Source organism: Bradysia coprophila, unplaced genomic scaffold, assembly GCF_014529535.1.
Source record: "Bradysia coprophila strain Holo2 unplaced genomic scaffold, BU_Bcop_v1 contig_358, whole genome shotgun sequence".
Taxonomy (NCBI): domain Eukaryota; kingdom Metazoa; phylum Arthropoda; class Insecta; order Diptera; family Sciaridae; genus Bradysia; species Bradysia coprophila.
The window spans coordinates 3003541-3021761 of record NW_023503616.1 but is presented as its reverse complement, the minus strand read 5'-3'; the positions used below and the strand labels follow the sequence as shown (position 1 = coordinate 3021761).

General features: G+C 32.3%; 1 protein-coding gene across 2 annotated transcripts in view; it reads right to left on the bottom strand.

Annotated features, from left to right (window-relative positions):
* Positions 1-1224: 1224 nt before the first annotated feature.
* LOC119081605 (ribosomal protein S6 kinase beta-1) overlaps positions 1225-18221 on the bottom strand; it is a 39807-nt gene continuing 22810 nt past the window's right edge. The window contains exons 2-11 of one of the 2 annotated variants that reach the window (XM_037190639.1): positions 13937-13974; positions 13153-13279; positions 10048-10179; positions 8959-9092; positions 8695-8886; positions 8542-8632; positions 8228-8476; positions 8055-8162; positions 7802-7989; positions 1225-6491 (exon numbers count right to left, since the gene is read on the bottom strand). In XM_037190639.1, the coding sequence (XP_037046534.1) occupies positions 6440-6491; positions 7802-7989; positions 8055-8162; positions 8228-8476; positions 8542-8632; positions 8695-8886; positions 8959-9092; positions 10048-10179; positions 13153-13279; positions 13937-13974 (1311 nt within the window). In that variant the 3' untranslated portion in view covers positions 1225-6439. Of the gene's footprint in view, positions 6492-7800; positions 7990-8054; positions 8163-8227; positions 8477-8541; positions 8633-8694; positions 8887-8958; positions 9093-10047; positions 10180-13152; positions 13280-13936; positions 13975-18221 lie in introns of those variants that run through there. The other variant, XM_037190640.1, reaches the window with a different exon arrangement.

The window sequence follows — 18221 nt, the reverse complement described above, 5'->3', positions numbered from 1 at the left end:
GAGGGAAAGACTTTTCACTAGTGAGGGTATGGCCAGTGGCCACATTCCCTCACTAGTAAAGTAAAAACTGTTATTTAGAAACGTGAGGTAAAGTTAACTTTACTACACGAAGCCAAAACTTTACCTCAAGCTTTTGAAAAAAAAATACCTTACTTGGCAATGGGGTAAATGATGGAAATGGTCCTTCTGTGTGTTTATCGACCTCGACTACGCCTCGATCGGTAAATTTCACACAAGAAACACACAATGTACTATTTGTGAGCACAGAGTCCGGGGGGTCAAAATCCCCAATCAAAGTGGCGCTGCAGTGAAAAAAAAAGGAAATAAAGTTTGCGTTTGGCGAAGCGGTTTGTTCATTAATTTATCACATACGCGCGGTGTTCGGATGTCAAAATTACTTCACTAGAAGTTTAATTCAAACATTACACTTCAGGTCTATGTTGTTGTCTCGTTTCGCTTATGTGATAAAATAGAGTACACACTTGTATATTTCATGCTTCGGGCCGAAAATGGGGGCAATTTTTGATTTTTTTTCTCGAGTTTTCGGCCCTTTGCATGAAAACTCACATGTGTACCTGCCTTGGACGATTGACTTTAGGCACTTTCGCTTGTAAGCTTCACTCCGTTCGGCCTACAACTCGCGAAATTGCCTAAAATCAATCGTGCAAATCAGGTACACAAATGACTAATTTCGACCGGGTGAGTGACTTTGGGAATATAGTTGAATGTAGTTTTGTGAATTCAGTTATGAGAGGAGTAGTTTGTGGCGTGGAAGCTTCGTTACGTTGGTTTTGGTAGGGCTTAAGTGGAAAAGCCAACGAAGTCATCAACCTCATTTCAACCGGAAATGTACCAATTATAGGTGTAATCATCAGATGCGATGCATTTCCTCACATTGCAGACATAACCTTCCCCTTGAAATTATTCCAGTGTTTCAGTACTCCCAAGAGTACTGTACCTTTATGTCTGACATAGTGACTAATGATAATGTTGTGACTACAGCGGTCTCGGCAGGATAAAATATACAAACAAACACATTTTTAATGTTTAGTTTTCCGTTTAATGTATGTACAGACTCAATTTATAATTTTTATAATCATGTAAAATAAAATGACAGTGTTCTTTCTTCTCCATTTAAATATTTTCACTTTTAGTCATTCCATAATATATTTCCTTAACATATAAGTTCGTGTAACATATAGTTCTGTTTAATTTTTTTTTTTGTTTTTCTTCTTGTTTTAAATTATATATATTGTATTGTATATAATATAATGTTTTATGTTGTATATAATAATCGTAAATTGATATTTTAGTAATTGTAGTATTTAATCAAAGTTTTTTCTGTTTTCATTTCTTTAAATTTTACTTTTAATTAAATTTTAAAATCACTTCGATTTTCAATAATTTTTTGTTTATTATTTTTATTTGCTATCTCTTGGGTCAATTAATCAAAATTAACAATATCGTTTTATGCATTGATGTATTCATTTTTATTTCCTCTTCATTTTTTTTTGTAGTGTATATATAATCATTAAAACGCAACAGTCATTTTTTGAACACTTCTGGCAGTTCCATGTATTTTTTTTAAATCTTTTTTTTTCATTTTTTAATGTGGAGCTCATCAATTTTTCAGTTTCAGTTTCAATAATTGTCAGTTAACATTTTTTTTCGTTTTTTTTTTCTTTAAGTTTTCTTTAAAAAATATGTTTTTCTTATTGTTTGTGTGAATGGAAATTTTTTTCAGTTTTAGTTTAGTTCTATTTCTTTAATGTTATGCACCTGGTATTCTTAAATATTTTCTTTGTTAATTATATTTGTTTCTAGCTATTGGTTTTTCTTTTACTTCATTAAATATTTTTTTCTTTATTTATATTTTGCTTAGCATAATTATTTAGTTATTTACAAAAGTAAATTATTGATTTATAAATTGGTATCAGTGATTTGCTTCCTGTTGAAACATTTTCTGTTGAAATACTCAAATAATATTTATCTAAGTCAGAGTGCATATGGTTACAAGAAAATAAAGAAAAAAAGGCACAAGACGTCGGCGACAACAGTGAAAACTCACTTAAAATCGGCCATGGATGCCGTCCTCTGTTCAGAATTATTTCTGAATACCGCTTTATTCCTTTGTATCGGATTAGCTGAAACGTATATCGATTGTCGTAATTTTGTCGAGAACCAATGTTTTGTTTACCATAACGTAATAAATGTCTTCGTTGATAAACTGTAGAGTTCCAAATTCTTGTATTATAAAACATGACGTATACATAGCATTCAAGCTTAGTAGTTATTCAAATCGAATAGTTCTAGGCCTTTCAATTTCACCAAGAGCTTATCTGTAAAGCTCTAGGAATTGAATTAAAAAAAAGAAGCAATGGCCACAGTAAAATTCGATTTGTCATTTCCTACAGTTTTTATCAACAAATTTGATATAAACTGACTGCGCACCATCTCTAAAGTACTTCAAGCTTTTCCGTCTAATAAAGGATTGATTGCCATTGCAATTGCCTCTTTAATTATTATCATCATTATGTCTCGTTTGTGCTGACGCTTGAGTTGCCCAAAAAAAGCTGTAGTATAAAGTCTTTTGAACAAAATAAAGTCTGCAATTTGAAGCCACATTCAATGGACCTTTAATAGTGTGAGGCAGTGTTAACATTCTGCCATTCGCCATACACAAGCATTTTGGTTATAACTGAATTGTGACTTCACATACACTCGATTGAAATGTAAATTTTAAAAAACTGGTAACACAAAAGTCTAGTATTTGTATTCATTTTGTTTTCTTTTTCGTTTTTCTAAAAAAAAATTATTTTATCAGTTCTGTTTGTCTATCCATTTGTCTTACAAAGGGACGATCAATATAATTAATTAACTATGGTACTTTTTTGTGTATAATTTTTTTTTTCTGGTTTTTTTATTTTTATTTATAATTCTTGAAACTACAAAAGATTATAATTTTCGCTACTCACTCCCGATAGCTTTATAAATAAAATTCAAGCTAACAATAATGGCTACGAATTGAATTAGTTTAAAATAAAATTCCAACGACTGTCGGTAAATATCGGTTCCAATCAAGATTGTCGAACTCGGAATAGGTCAGGTTTTCCTTCATCTGGAATCTGAAACCAGGTCACGTAAGATGACCTGAATTTTAACAGTTCAATAACTTATATGATCTGACCAGATCTGTCGCCAGAACTGATCTGAATGCACTAGAACTGATCCGAATGTAACTGAACTGATCTGAATGCACCAGAACTGATCTGAACGCACCAGAACTGATCTGAATGCACCAGAACTGATCTGAATGTACCAGAAAAGTTCTGAATGCACCAGAACTGATCTGACCTGAACTAAAAAAATTGAAATCGGAAAATTCAGTGGAAAATTGATCCAAAAAAGACCTGGAAACCTGCCAGGCCGAGTCATCTCAGGTTTCAAGTGAAATCAGATTTCCGGTATTTCGCATCAGGTTAATGGTCTACCTGACCTGTTCCAAGCCTTAGGTTTGACAAGTCTTTATTTACACACAAAATTCGAAATCGTAGAACAGAAACGATCAATTGTAAATGATGCAGATAAATCATTTCATTTTGACCAGACCGTGTATAAATACCGACAGATGTGAAAAAATCTTTGTAAAATCAAAAATTATCAATTGAAAAAAAGAGGAAAAAGTCAAATAAGCTTCACATTGATTAGATGATTAGGTTCGATGGACTCAGATCAATTATATGTAAATCATATTAAGGATGGCTCAAATTTGCAAATTCTATTTTCCTTTTCTTTTTAAATTACGCACTAAAAAGCACACATTCACTAATTAAACTAATTATGCAATTAAAATTGAAAGAAAAACAACAACAAAATTATCATTTTTCATTATACCACAACCATCTAATATCTACATATTACAATAAATTTGCTACAAAAAAAACGAACATAATAAATCTGTTTGCTTATTTAAAAAACAAAAAACAAATGACAAAATTTCTACTGAAAATTGTTTTCATTCTTGATTCTGCCTTGAGTGTAAAATGACTAAAATCTTTCAATAATTATATCTTCAAATCTTTCGATTTGAATTTATTAATGTTTGTAATCTATCACATTTACGGTTAGAAAAAGGGGGATGGGAGGGGGGCACAGTTCGATCGCGGTTTTTCATCGACGGTCAACAATAAATTTGTAGTTTAGAAACTTAACTGAAACTTTTCCTTGCTTTCTTATCCCTTCTGGTTTTAATGTTTTCTTATTCTGTTTATATTAAACCACCGTACTGAAATATATATATTCAATTTTGATGAATCTCATCCGCTGGGTATTTCACTTTTTAATACATTTGTGGTTACATATAAAAAATCTTTTTCGTGTCGGAGCATCTTGAGTGGACGTGTTACTCCGACGACGGAATAACCTTTCAGAAGCGGCATCAACGACAGCTACGGCATAATATGTGTTTCCTTACGTAGCAAAATTTTAGTTAAAAAAAACTAACAAAGTAAAAGATATATATTGTATCAAACACTAAGAAATACTTACAACTAAAGAAGTAGCAGATTTATAATTTATATGCATACCATACCGTGTGCCACGTTTGCCGTTTCTAATAGGCTGAGAATGATTCTCATTCAAAAAACTGACCCAAACATTCTTGGATGGTCTCGTTAGGGTGGTATTTTTTTGAAATTTTGCTAGACTTCTCAATTGGTGACGATCTTCGAGTTTTTCCTTTTAAATTTTATTTTTCAATGTAATTTTAATGAATTTTTACACAGTAGCATAGAATTCAGAAGCATCAATATGTTCATGTCGGAATACGAGCTTCCATGAAAGAAAAATAATAATAAAATTTGTTGATGATTGCAAGATGAATAATTATAATCGAATACGATGCATCCCGAATGTTCTATTCGATTATAAAAAAAAGAAAAGAATTGTAGACACACTAAATGACCGACTAAGTTAAATTAAATTGATGTTATACTAAGTTGTTAATAGTTTATAATTATAGTTGTTGAAGATTGAAGTTTTTTTTAGTTTTTAATTTTTCTTGAATTCTTAAATTTAACTTTTTTTTTGTTTGATTTTATTTCTTTTCTTTTTATGTTCCTTATGTTTTTACTAAATTTTTTTGTTTTCTTATTTGAGTTGGTATGACACATTCCTTTCCTTAAAAATTAAATTAATTTACCGCTTGCTCTCATCGTATTTGCACTTATAGAAAATTATAACCTTACAACGCAAAATTGTTTAAATTTTTTAGTTTATCTCCTGGATAGGGTTCTCTACATCTACAAAATATAACATACCTCGTTCTATACCGATTTTTTTGTTTAATTATTAATGCATGTGCTAAATGTCACTATGTCACTAAATGTTTTAATTACAAATTACGAACATTTCCTTTTCGATGTTTCTCATAAATTCTAAAAGAAAAACCAGATTAATAATGTGAGTGGGAAATCGGTTGATGGGTGTTGATGTCATGATTCGATGAAATATTTAATTTTAATTATTATCTACCGATGAAACCTTAATCAGAATAACGTTCGATTGATTTTAAATAAAACATAAAAAGAGAGAGAGAATTGAATTGAACTAACAAATTTATTGAAGGGCTCATACAAAAGTCAAGTTTACGGAAGTACCCTAGCGCCTAATTAATTTACGAAGAAAAACAAATGAATTTACCTAGACTCTCCAGCTTCTTTTTTTTCCTTTTTTTTGCTCTCTATCAATTTCTCGCGGATAAATAAAAAAGAACTAACTCTCGTTAAGAGGCGTATTTGAGTGCTAAATCTTTAATAGAATCTTTTGTACGAGTCACAAACTTAAAATACATTTGTTTGTTGTGTTTGCGAATCTAAACTAGAAATACCTTCCTTCATAGTGGTTTGGAAAAAAAAACTTAAACTAAAAATTAATTTAAAAAAGAAAATGTTAAGCAAAATAGAATGATCTCGGAAAAAGGATGAATGCCTAGTTTGATGGACAATTATTGTTAGCGCGCTTATCATACGTTGAAATCATCTTTACAAATATAACCATCAATAACTTAACCATTCGGTTGAACAAATAATTTAAACAACAAAACAAATCAATTAGCACATCGCCTGATCCATTGCATTTTCGAGTATGAATTGATTGTGATCAGAATTATGTATAATTTCTCTAAGCAATGGGAGGCGATTTGTAAAGAAATCAATTTTCACAGAAAAACTAATCAAATTTAACTAAAAGAATCCATTAGAAAATTGTTTTTCCAATCGAAATCGTTGCTTTTTTCTCATAATTTTTTTTGTTTTGTTTTTTCTCTTCTTTTTCTTATAAACCTTAATTATAATGTACGAATCTTTCATCTTAAATGTTAAATTAAATGGTGTTTATGCATGATTTAGTTGTAATTTAGTTATATCTTGAAGTTGTTCCATTATAAGAAGTAATTGTCCAAGTTTTCTAAAGTATCCATTGTTGACTTATCGCTGAAAGTAAGAATGAAATCGATTATAGCACTGACGCAGGTATGGGGAAAATACAGATAATGCTTCACTCTCTTGTAAATACTATCAATGAAAACGAACACTATTAACCTGTCACAGCTACTTTAGCTGTTATCGTTAGCGATGACAACTTTAAAACAAATGAAACAAAAGATTTTTCATCTATTGGCAATACGGTAGACGTCAGTTAAATTTAGAAGTGAATTTGAATCAGCTGATTTCCAGATGGTCCATTCATACAAACAAAACCGCTTATGGATGCCTCGCTTATACGGTTTTACCACTACAACATGCATACGTGTGGATATATAGATAGATAGATTAGAGTTTTGGGAGGCTTCTTCCATTGTAAAGCAGGAACCCAGATCAAAGATCCTTTGTTCCCTACTCCCTGATCTTACTACTTCTATTAGGAAATTCCCTTGTTTTCGATAAGAAGTCGTTCAGGCACTTGCCCATCTAATGATGGTAGATCCTCATCTTGGAGTTCATGATCAGATACCCGAAGGTGCGAAACCTGAGATTGGTACATAGCGGACAATCCTTAAGGATATGCACACCAGTCTCAAGTGTTAAGCGGTAGCTATTTTACCCGTACACACAAGTAAAAACACCTATGTTGCATTAATACACTTCAGCCAGGCAGATTCATGGCTAAATTTTACTGACGTCCCCTGTGACATTAGTACAGACTATGGGATAATCTTCTTTTCGACTGGGGGTGGAGCTGTTCGCCCTTTTTGAGTAATATTAGCAACGGATTTAGGAGAAGGAGAATTAAGTGAAACCTTAAATCTCAGTACCTTGACCTCTGACTGGCCTGTTGTGCAAATCGGTCGGAATTAATAATGAATAACAAACCATTTTTTCAGTAGTTTACGCGAAATTCACTCTTTGGCCGAAGAGCCTATGATCAGCTTTAAAATTTCCGATACGATAACTATAATTGCAAAAATCTCTTGCAATCGCAACGGGAAAGTTGATGGTACAGACACATTTTCAGCTAAACAAACTGAGGTCATGGTATTTTCAAGATTAGAGTACTCAACACAGCCCGTTCGTTTTTAACCCGTTACAGACGGCAAGCATATGACCAGTTTTATTGTCGGGTTTATTACTTCCATCGAACAAAGTATTTTTAATCTGTTGATTTCGAAACTTGTACTTCAATTTTTTTTAACATGCATTTTACTGTGTAAGGGACCATATTACCAAGAACTTGTCACTATTTTTGTCGTCATTATCGATAACAGATGAATTATAAAACATTTTCGATCAAATTGTAAACTTACTAGACGATTGGCACACCCGTAACATCCATAATTTCTGTGTCTTGCGGCGATGGTCGCGGTGCAAATTGTTGCAAATGGGGTGGAGTGTTTCGTGAATTAATACGACGTGAACGTCTAGGTGAACGGGCTTGTACTATGCGTGGCTTTTGCATCTCCTCCAACACTGATGGAGCGACATAGGTGAAACCCTGCGAGAAACAAAGAAAAACATTATTACAATGGTCTTTGGCTACACAGGATTTCGGTGACTTACTTGAAATATTGAGTTCACACTTTCACTGAGAGTAGAAAAGACGGGTGAGTCGACTGGAATCTGTCGTGTGAATTTTGTGTCAAATTGTGATACGTCGTCTTCACTCCGCTGAAAATAATAACCGGACGTTAAACCTCGCAATAAATCGAAATATCTTCATCCAATGTACTTACCAACAATGGTTTAATTGGTGGTTCCAATCGTCTGGCCAATACATCTTCCCAATTAACGAGTTTGAAGAATTGGTGACTTTTTATTGGCACAGCATCGTTTGAACCGGAACCCAAACGTTGAGAAACCTGTCGTTTCATCAATTTTCGAATTAAGTCTCTGGCATCGGGGGTTAAGTATGCGGGCAAGTTTATTTTTCCCTTCAATATGGTTTCGATGGTTTTCTTTCGATTTTCGGCGGTAAATGGAGGCTGAACGGGCACATTTAATTTTACAAACAATCTTTCAAGTTTGAAACATTCAAATAACAACTCACCAATCCAGTCAACATATCATACATCAACGCACCCAATGACCACCAATCAACTGCCTTGCCATGACCACTTCGTGTTAATATTTCAGGTGCCCTAAACATTAAGAACTAAATAATTCTGCGTCGATAAATCGAATTGTCAATGTTTCTACTAACATGTACTCTATTGTTCCGCAAAATGTGTGCGTCACAATGCCTTCCTGGATGTGTTCTTTGCATAATCCAAAATCAGTTAACTTTACATGACCTTGTGCATCCAGTAAAATGTTTTCCGGCTTTAAATCACGGTAAATAATGCCCAATGAGTGTAAATGTTCTAGTGCTAGGATTATTTCGCTTAAATAAAAACTGTAAAGGAAAGAAGAAGATCCGTTAGTTTGAGCCATTACAATCGTGTAACAAAATGGTTAAGATATTTACCAAGTTGTATCTTCTAAGAATATTCCTTCTCTCTCTAAATGCATAAACAATTCTCCGCCGCTAAGATATTCTAAGATTAAGTAAAGTTTTCCGTCTGTTTGAAAAGCATAAACCAATTCGACGATGAAGGGATGCTGAAAACAAAAATTAAAGTTAGTTTTCGTATTCGCACGTTGAGAGGAAGTTAAAAAAAGGAGAAGTGGTGCCACCTGTTCAACAAGTCAGCCATTCAATTAACTATGTTCTTAATGTGTATAGTATATATTGAAATGGAACACGTATTACAATCAATTTGTTGAACTAAACGACATATTTGTGTAAATGAAACTGTTGTTTCTGGTTCTTAATTATAATAGGAAAGAAATAGCCACGATAATAATATGATTTAAATCCACTTTACAATTATTGTGACTAATAATGTGATAATCAGAGTAAAAGATCAACAATAATATATTGTCGCCATAAACACTCGCAGATACGTTTATTGATTTACAATTTTGTCTCTAAAATATGCAATTATTTCGCTGCATGAAATTGGTGTGAAATAGAAGTACACAATGGTGCAAGGTTACGTATATATATGTAAACAAACGAATCCGATGTTGCGAAATAAAGTAATTTCATGGATGCGAGTGCAGTATTATGGTAAACAAAGCAGCATGAAATTGGTTAAACATACAAGAACATGCGAATGTTTTAATTGAAAAACGTCTTTGCACCGAGCATAATGGAACAATAGTTTCTAGTTGAGGTGATATGAGCTTAAATTATATCAATATATCGCGACTCGCGCAGTACATCGACCAAAAAACATTTTATCATTGCAACAAAAAATGCGTTGCGTGGAGACTAATGAAATAAAATTCTAAAAGCATTGATTAGGGAAACAATAATGCACCAATGACATAGAACAATGGTAACACAACGAAATCGATATGCAACGTAAAATGTTTGTAAACAGACATTTATGAATGTCTCTTTCTGTTTGAGAGCATTATTGTAGCAGCTGCATAGTTGAGATACTTTGTTGAGATACTCTGTTGAGATACTTATGATTTGTTATAATTATTTTACATAAAGAAAACTCACCTTAACTGCTTCCAGTATGTTTCTTTCGGCTCTTGTGTGAGCTGTGTCTTTCTGTGTACGAAGTATGGAAACCTTCTTCAATACTTTCATAGCAAAGAAGGTGTTCATGTCTCTTCCGTGAGTTTTTCGAACCTAAAATTTGAAACAAAATCGTAAATGCGATAATTGCACACCTTTTGGGAACAGCTAAAATGATCTGTTATCAGAAGCAACGACAAAAATAAGAGATGGTCTCTACTTCGTTGTGTCTTATATAGCAAATTGTTTGTAGAGAAATCGAATGAAGTAACATATTTACCACAATGCAGACGAGAAAATAGTAATTTTCTCCCCCCCCCCCCGCTGAAGCTTCGAAAACATTTGTTGTGAAAAACGTCTAACTCGGGAAAAAAAAGTTGGAAATTTTCTCGAGTGTGTTGTGGCCGCTTCACACACTATTATATCAAACATTAGGCGATATTTTAAACAAAATAAGTAATAGATTCGAGGATTAATATCGTGATACGGTTTCCATTTGAAAGGTTAAAGTATTTGTGAGCTATGAAAATACTTTGGTAACATTTTCAAAATGAATTACCAAGAGAATTTAGCTGTCTTTTCTGGTCAATGTGGGAGAATCGGTAGAGAAAGTAATTAATATTGAGCACAGCAACGGTAACGTAACTAAACAGAGGATATTATAGGTCCATTGAACACAATTACCGTTTTCTAATGGATTGAAACGGCCCACACAATCCAGATTACACCCTTCGTTTATATATGGACTTATGAAAATTGATACTTTTTTTGATATTCGTAACATTTACGCTCTGTCTAGTTGTCATTGCTCGTCTGTAAGTGTGGGACGCTTATCTTTTCGCAAAGATTATACTAAAGTAAAAAATTACTAAAATCATCGAAACCAGTTGGCTAGGAATTTCAATTTTCTTTATCATATCTTTCAGTGTGCAAAAACGTAAGTATGCTTGCTGTGAAAATTTAGTAAAAGTAGATCAATTGTGCCTAATGATGCTAGACTATATTGGCGGTAGTAAAAGACGACCTTAGGGTGAAAAATTAAGAAACCTTGAGAAATATTTAGGATTTATTAAAATTTAAGGCAAATCTAAAACAAAACCAGCTAAAAATTAGTCTATATAAAGATCTACGTTGATTTTATAGAGACACCGTAATGTCGACATAATTTAGCCTCAAATTTAGGCGTATATCCCAACATTTATATTTATCAGCAAAATTATGTATTCATCACAGCCCCAATGTTATGTTTCAAATTCAGTCTCAATGCTTCATTTTCATATTTAAATCATAATAATAATAACGTAAGCCCACCAGAACCTACAGTACATACGACGAGTGATGTGACGATACAAGAAGACAAGAAAAAGTGAAACCAATAACAACAACAAAAAAAAGTGTAAACTTGAATAGAGCATATACTACACGTCAGTGAGCGAAACGTGTTAGACGCGGCTTTATGGTATTATTTATAACCCATACGCCGACACAACATCCCCATGGAATTTAATTTACTCCCGCACCCACAAAATTTTCAATATTCGACGTTGTATGTTGATGAGATGTTAATGAACATTATTATGTAACCAATTCGGTATGTGTACTGATGTAACTGTAGAAGGAGCAGAATAAATATTTTTAATTTAATTTTGAATGGGAAAAAAAGGGTATTTTGAGCTAGGGAAATTGACGTCTCGACAACTGGCTTGACTGTCATTTATTTTAGAAACAGTTTGGTGGAATGGGCTGCTATTTGGGCTATGTAGAGACTCTAGTTTACTTCAGATGTGTAATCTGAGTGGAGTAGTAATTGTGTCCACTTTGAGTTTTGTAAAATAGATGAATCCTTTCTCTGCACAAATAGAATCACCTGAACTAATTTTCCTTCTAATGTGGGTGAGCTCCATTTTCATCAAAACAATAGTTTGGTAGCTGAACTTCATTTCAACTACTACTGAGAGATGAACTCGAAATTCAGATTATTTTATTAGATAGGTGAAGGAATTACAACCCATTCTATCAACAAAACAAGAAACTTGCCTGAACTTTATAGTCTTCATAATTCACAGCAAACGTGAGAACCCGCCGCGTCATCAATGATTCATTTAATTACAATACAATACATTACACGTAATATGTATGCTTGGTTATTGGTTATGCATGTATTTTTGCTCAAATTTAATGACATCAGGCGCAGCATCGAACTGTTATCAGCATTACCGCACAATTCCATAGAAACTTGAAATATATATCGATGATAAAATATCGTAACTTGTTGATTTCAATATGTTGATAGTGTATAAAATGAGAATTTGATAAACAAAAACATTATGTACGCCAGTTTGTTGTGTATATTTTAGATTTTATGTGGTTCCTGCACCAAGTGGTGGTTAGTGGTTACCGAATAAAACGGCTTGTAACTGGGCTACACCTACACGTGTCTTTTTTGAATGAAATTTGTGTGCGTCGAACAGATACAGGATTTTGATATAACAAGGTGTAAGTATAAACACGAAGTGTTGTTTTGTTAATATGATATCATAAAAAATTTCGTTTAATGAAGCAGGGGCTTGGGATATAGATTAGACTGTAATAAGAGGTTTGTATATCATACTTTTTTTTTGGTTTTTATTATGACCCAGTTTATTTTGACATGGCATGACATGGGAAATTTTTATTGTCGGTTAATTAAGTACACTTCCCGAGCACATGTACCTTAAAACAGTGGATGATAATTTGGGTGAGCTGAGTTTATTTAATAGCTTCCGGAAGATAGTTTATTTAACTTTTCATAGACGGGAAGCAAATTAGCAGTTCTACTATCAGATCTGTTATTTCATTTGACTTAATTGTTTTCTAGATATTGATGTAAAATCTTTTACTTCGTTTCGTTAAACATTCTTCAAGGCCGCTCCGCTTAAGGAACGGAAAACGTACCGCGGTACGATCATTAAATTGGGATTTTTAATTTCACTTCATTTTTTAAACCATTATTTCTTACTGTTACTGTATAAGACCACATTAAGTGTAGATCAGCGCTTACTTTTGTCTTTGCTGTTAATAACATAAGTACAAAATTTTAATACGAACCTGAAATACTTTGCCATATCCGCCTTTTCCAAGCACTTTTTTCAATTCAAAATCTTCAGGTCCTAATTTGGCGGTGCCTGGATTCACAATTTCCTGTGATAAAGTTATACTTTCGGAACCTTCGACACTGAAAACAACAATTTAAAAACAAATTAGAATCCATTTCCTCAAAATATATCATTCAATTGGGTTTTCTAAGTACACACAATAACAGTTTGTCAAATCCATCGGAAAAAGTTTAACGGTAATCCTTCCAAGCTCCTTGGGAGCAATAACCATATAGAAAGTCAAACCTTAAAACCATTCACAAATTCGTCATAAATCTTTTGTTGATGTGTTTTTGGTTCTCTTTTACGTCGCCATTAGCAGCTTTCGGGTATTTTTTTGTTTCTTTTTTTTTTCCTTTTCTGCAATATAATGCTAAGAGAATAATTGCTGAATCAACTCTGGTTGAATGCGTTCCGGATGTGATTAATCTTTTTCAGGATTTAACCCGAATATCTATTTGCGTTCAGGATTTAACAGTGTGTTCAAAATAGGATGACATTAATTGGATTGGACGAAATGATTTTTATTTCAGTTGTTGTTCCATACAAACACGGTAAAGAATTGAAGGGAAACAGAAAGAAAAATTGTTGAATCAATCACATGTAGTAAGTCACTTATGTCGAATTGAATCTTATTTGTTTGATGTAGGGACACGGGACAGGGACGTATTGTTAATTCAACCTGGAACTTGGAAGCAATACCGCACACGCACACACATTCGACATTTTGTACTTACTCAATTTCATTTATATGCAGCTCGGGCTCCAAATCAACCTGGAAATAAACAAAAAAACGACATTGTTAATGAGACAATTCAATTATAAATCTGAAGCTATAAATACGTTTTTGTTCCGAAAAAGAAATAACGTTGCTCGGGTTCAATGAAAGTTTAATTTTAAGTATGTTGGGAATTTTCCATTTTTAGGTAGAACTTATCCCCCTCGAATCGAAATGGAATGAAAAATCAGGCCATTCGTTGAACCTTTCAGTATTGTATAGAAAATTGTATATAGTATGCACTCGGTTCTTTACATGTGCCATATGTATACACGCATTACGTAGCGATATTTACTTGTATGTTCTATAGGAGATGCATTATAGCTTCACATATACAAATCTACGTAACGAATTTAAATAATCTTTTTCTATAAATAACGAAAGTAAAATAAACATTTTAAAACCGACACATTAAACTATTTTGCGAGAGTTTAGTGTACTTTGGAATTAGTAGTTTTCCTTGTGTTTTATTGTAAAACATTAAACGCAACTACTTGATACTTGATATAGACTAAATCCATAGATTTCTCTGTCTGCGCTAAAAATAGCATCGCGACGGTTACTTCTCGTCTTTGTCTATGAGATGTTTGATAGAAATAAATTTATAAAAATAAAAAAAATAAAATGTATGAGGAGGATGAGTAATGCGTTTGAGTAAGTATAAGATTAGGATTTTGAGACGGTATGTGATGAAAATGTACTTAGCGAATGGTGATTGGTTCATTTCAGTACAAAGGGAAAATTATTTTTGGATAGACTGGAGAAAATTCCTGGGATTAGGTTGAATGCCTTTGATAGATGTGACACATGAGTACCACGAAATTCAATTAATATTAAGATATTTGCAAAATTCACTTAAATAGCAGCAATACATCGAATATAATGTGGCTATTCCATGGATATTGTACGTAGATGCAAAATATTTTTTTTCTTTCGTGATTTCTTTGCGTGTTGCTGGTTTAAATGTGGTTAAATTTATGAGTTTCGGGTCTTTGGCGGAAGTTTGTGTTTAAGATTGTACACATGTGTTGTACAAAGAAAATGCAATGAAGCATTACTCGATGATGACGATGATACACAAACTGTAGAAAAATTACAATGATCTTTGCTCAATATTTCACGTTAAAACGATTTACATAAAAAGACGTCAGATCGACAAATTGTTCAAAAAATCGAAATCGAGATGTTTGCATAATAATTCGATAATTTTAATGTCGCTTCCATTACACACAAAAAACTACAACTTTTCAAATTTGCAATTGAAAGAGTTATATAGGATGGAACCTTCAAGAAACTTTTACCATTTTACATCATCGAATTTTGAAAGTAGCGAGAGTAAAAAAAAACTGAATGAATGTGTGTGTACACTGTCATTATACTGGGTGCTAAAAGAACTCGTAATATTCACTCTTCATTTTACTTTGTTTTTTATGGTTCTCAATACCATTTGTCATTGACATTCAGAAGTAACTGAACATTTTAACATTGTCATCTTTGTGTACTGTAAAAAGATTGCAACCTCGATATGAGTTGATAAAAATTCAAGACGAAATGTTGTTAACATAATTCAAATGAATTTATGGGAAAAATCATAAATTGTTTCGAAAATGACCGAATCCGAAGTCATGTGGCCATGGTCGACGTTGGAACTGAAGGAACATAACCAAATAAACATAGCAGCAAAATTGTAATTTAGAAAAATAACGAAACAGAGGGAATTATTTAGTCATAACATCCGGTCCTTTACAATAAAAATTCATTTTGATAAATATAATTCGAAACGACGTTAGATTGTTTTCGTAAACGTTTGAGGAATTAGATCAATTTATTATTTTCATTCAATGAAAAAAAAAAAACTCAAACACAAAAGTGTAGTAGTACGTTAATATTTGAATTTAAATAATTGATTCACATTGGGCCACGCGATACCACAATTCTATAATAGAATTAAATTTGTGTTATTTAGAGCGAAACCGTCTGAAATGCATGAATAAAAAAAGCACCAAGCGACGTTACGAACTCAATTTCGAATTGCAATCAGTCTGGTGTATTTATTTATTTTTATTTTCATTCATAATCGGATAGTCGTACAGTATATTGAACGAAATTTTTTAATTTGAGATGTTTCATTCACAGATTTTTTTAAACCAAAAGCAGATTTTGCATTTTTATGGATTTTGAAAAAGTAAAACGTGAAGTACACTTCAACATTTTGCATGTGAAGCAACGTTCTGAACAGTCTTAATTGATTTTAGTTTTGTTTTAGAATTCATTTACGATACATCGGTTGAGAGTAGTCCAAACCGGTCCAAACAATAAATTCAGACTATTGATAGAATTCTATATTTGAAATTTCTAATTTAATTGATATCTGACTTCCACGGGTTCAAATTCATTTTCATCGTCATCGTTACTAGGTTTCACAATTGAACTAATTGATTTTTCATAATAATAGCTGAAATCGTCATCGTAGTAAAACTAATTTTAGTTCTCATTTTGAAGTGGAGAACTAATATTTTAACGAGATTAAATTATTTCTAATTTAAATACGACAAAGAAATAGAACATTAATTAGGGTTGGACGCATGGGTCATAAACGTGATACTTTCATAATATTACCCAGAATTTCATACCACTTTGTAAGTCTAACTTTGTATTTGTATCTTTGTTTATATTATGGCAGTAACGATATATTCATATATCAACGTGGATAAGAAGCGTCTGTTTTACGTAGTGAAATGATTTCACCACTACATGAAATCTTAAGTGTCCACTGAGCAATTGAACGTTGAATTGTAAAAAAAATGATGCTTGTCTGATAAACCGACAATTTCTGTTGGTAATAAATTACAGAGGACTTACGAATTCGGTCAACACGATCTTCCTCCATAATTACTTGAAATTTATGTTATTAACGTTTGTAATCCAATTGATGTATTTGTGCGTTTTACTATACACACACAAAAAAAGTTTAATGATTGATTGATTATTGTAAATGTATTTAAAAAAAATACTTTCCCACATCAATCACTCAATAAAACTTTTCTTTTTCTTTGCAAATTTCATGTTACCTACATGTTACAACAAGTACAACAATAGGCGGAATACGGTCAATACCTAATACAACAATTTTTTTACGATTACATAATTCTAATTTTTACGCGATTTTTTTTTAATTTCTCAGAGTCGCATATCCATTCATATACAACATAAACTAGTTTAATGTTTATGTATTGACCTACTTTTTGATACTTTTTTTTTGTAACATAACACAAACAATATACTCATAATATATTACCTATAGACGTTGTAACGACGTTGATTATGTATGAATAGATATTTGTATTACAAACAAACTATCACTTATTTACACGACGTTGTTCTTACTTACGAAAGAAAATATAAAAAGAAAAATGCGTTGACGCATAAATGGGACGCATGTTAAAATGATTGACCTAGTTAGTGCATATCTTTAAAAAAAAAGTTATTAAAGATGTATACGAAGAGAAATAGATATTTTCATTAAACTCGAATTGCATCACAAAATTCATTTTCAGCACTTTATATTTAAGTCGCCGTATTATAGGTGAGAGCATTCACTTTGACAACCGACAAATAAATTTGTAAAAATAGGACAGGAAGATGGCCTCAATTCATATTTAATTTTAGAATAAATATGTATACGAGACGAGACAACAAAGGCTGTTCTGGTGTATAATTTCAGTAACTTTAACCATTTTCACCAAAGCCGATTATTTATCATCCATTTGACTGTGTCACAAGAAACATTAAAATTGTACGTTGTCATCTAGAAATACACACGACCGAAGTAAAATTAGAATTTTATTCAATTTTGAAGTCGATTAGTAAGAGGTAACTTCGAATTGAACTATTGTCTCTGGTGTTGTGTTTGAAGGAAGAATGATAGTTGAATGACCATTTCTGAATTCCCAAAATATGAATGAAACGATTTGGAAGGACGAATGTAATTGGAAAATCATTAAAATGTGTTTAATCAATAATAATTTAACCGAAACTCAAGGTTGGTATTATTTTTAACCGAAAAAAGGTCATTGTCATCGATACTAATTTTCTTTCTAAGATTCTTTTCATCCATAACATCGGATACTGTGATAAATTCAATTCAAACGGATCATAATAACTAAATATAATTCGACCGCATTACGATGTTGAAATCGACAACACACGTATACAATCAAAAAATCAAGTAAATTAATTTACTG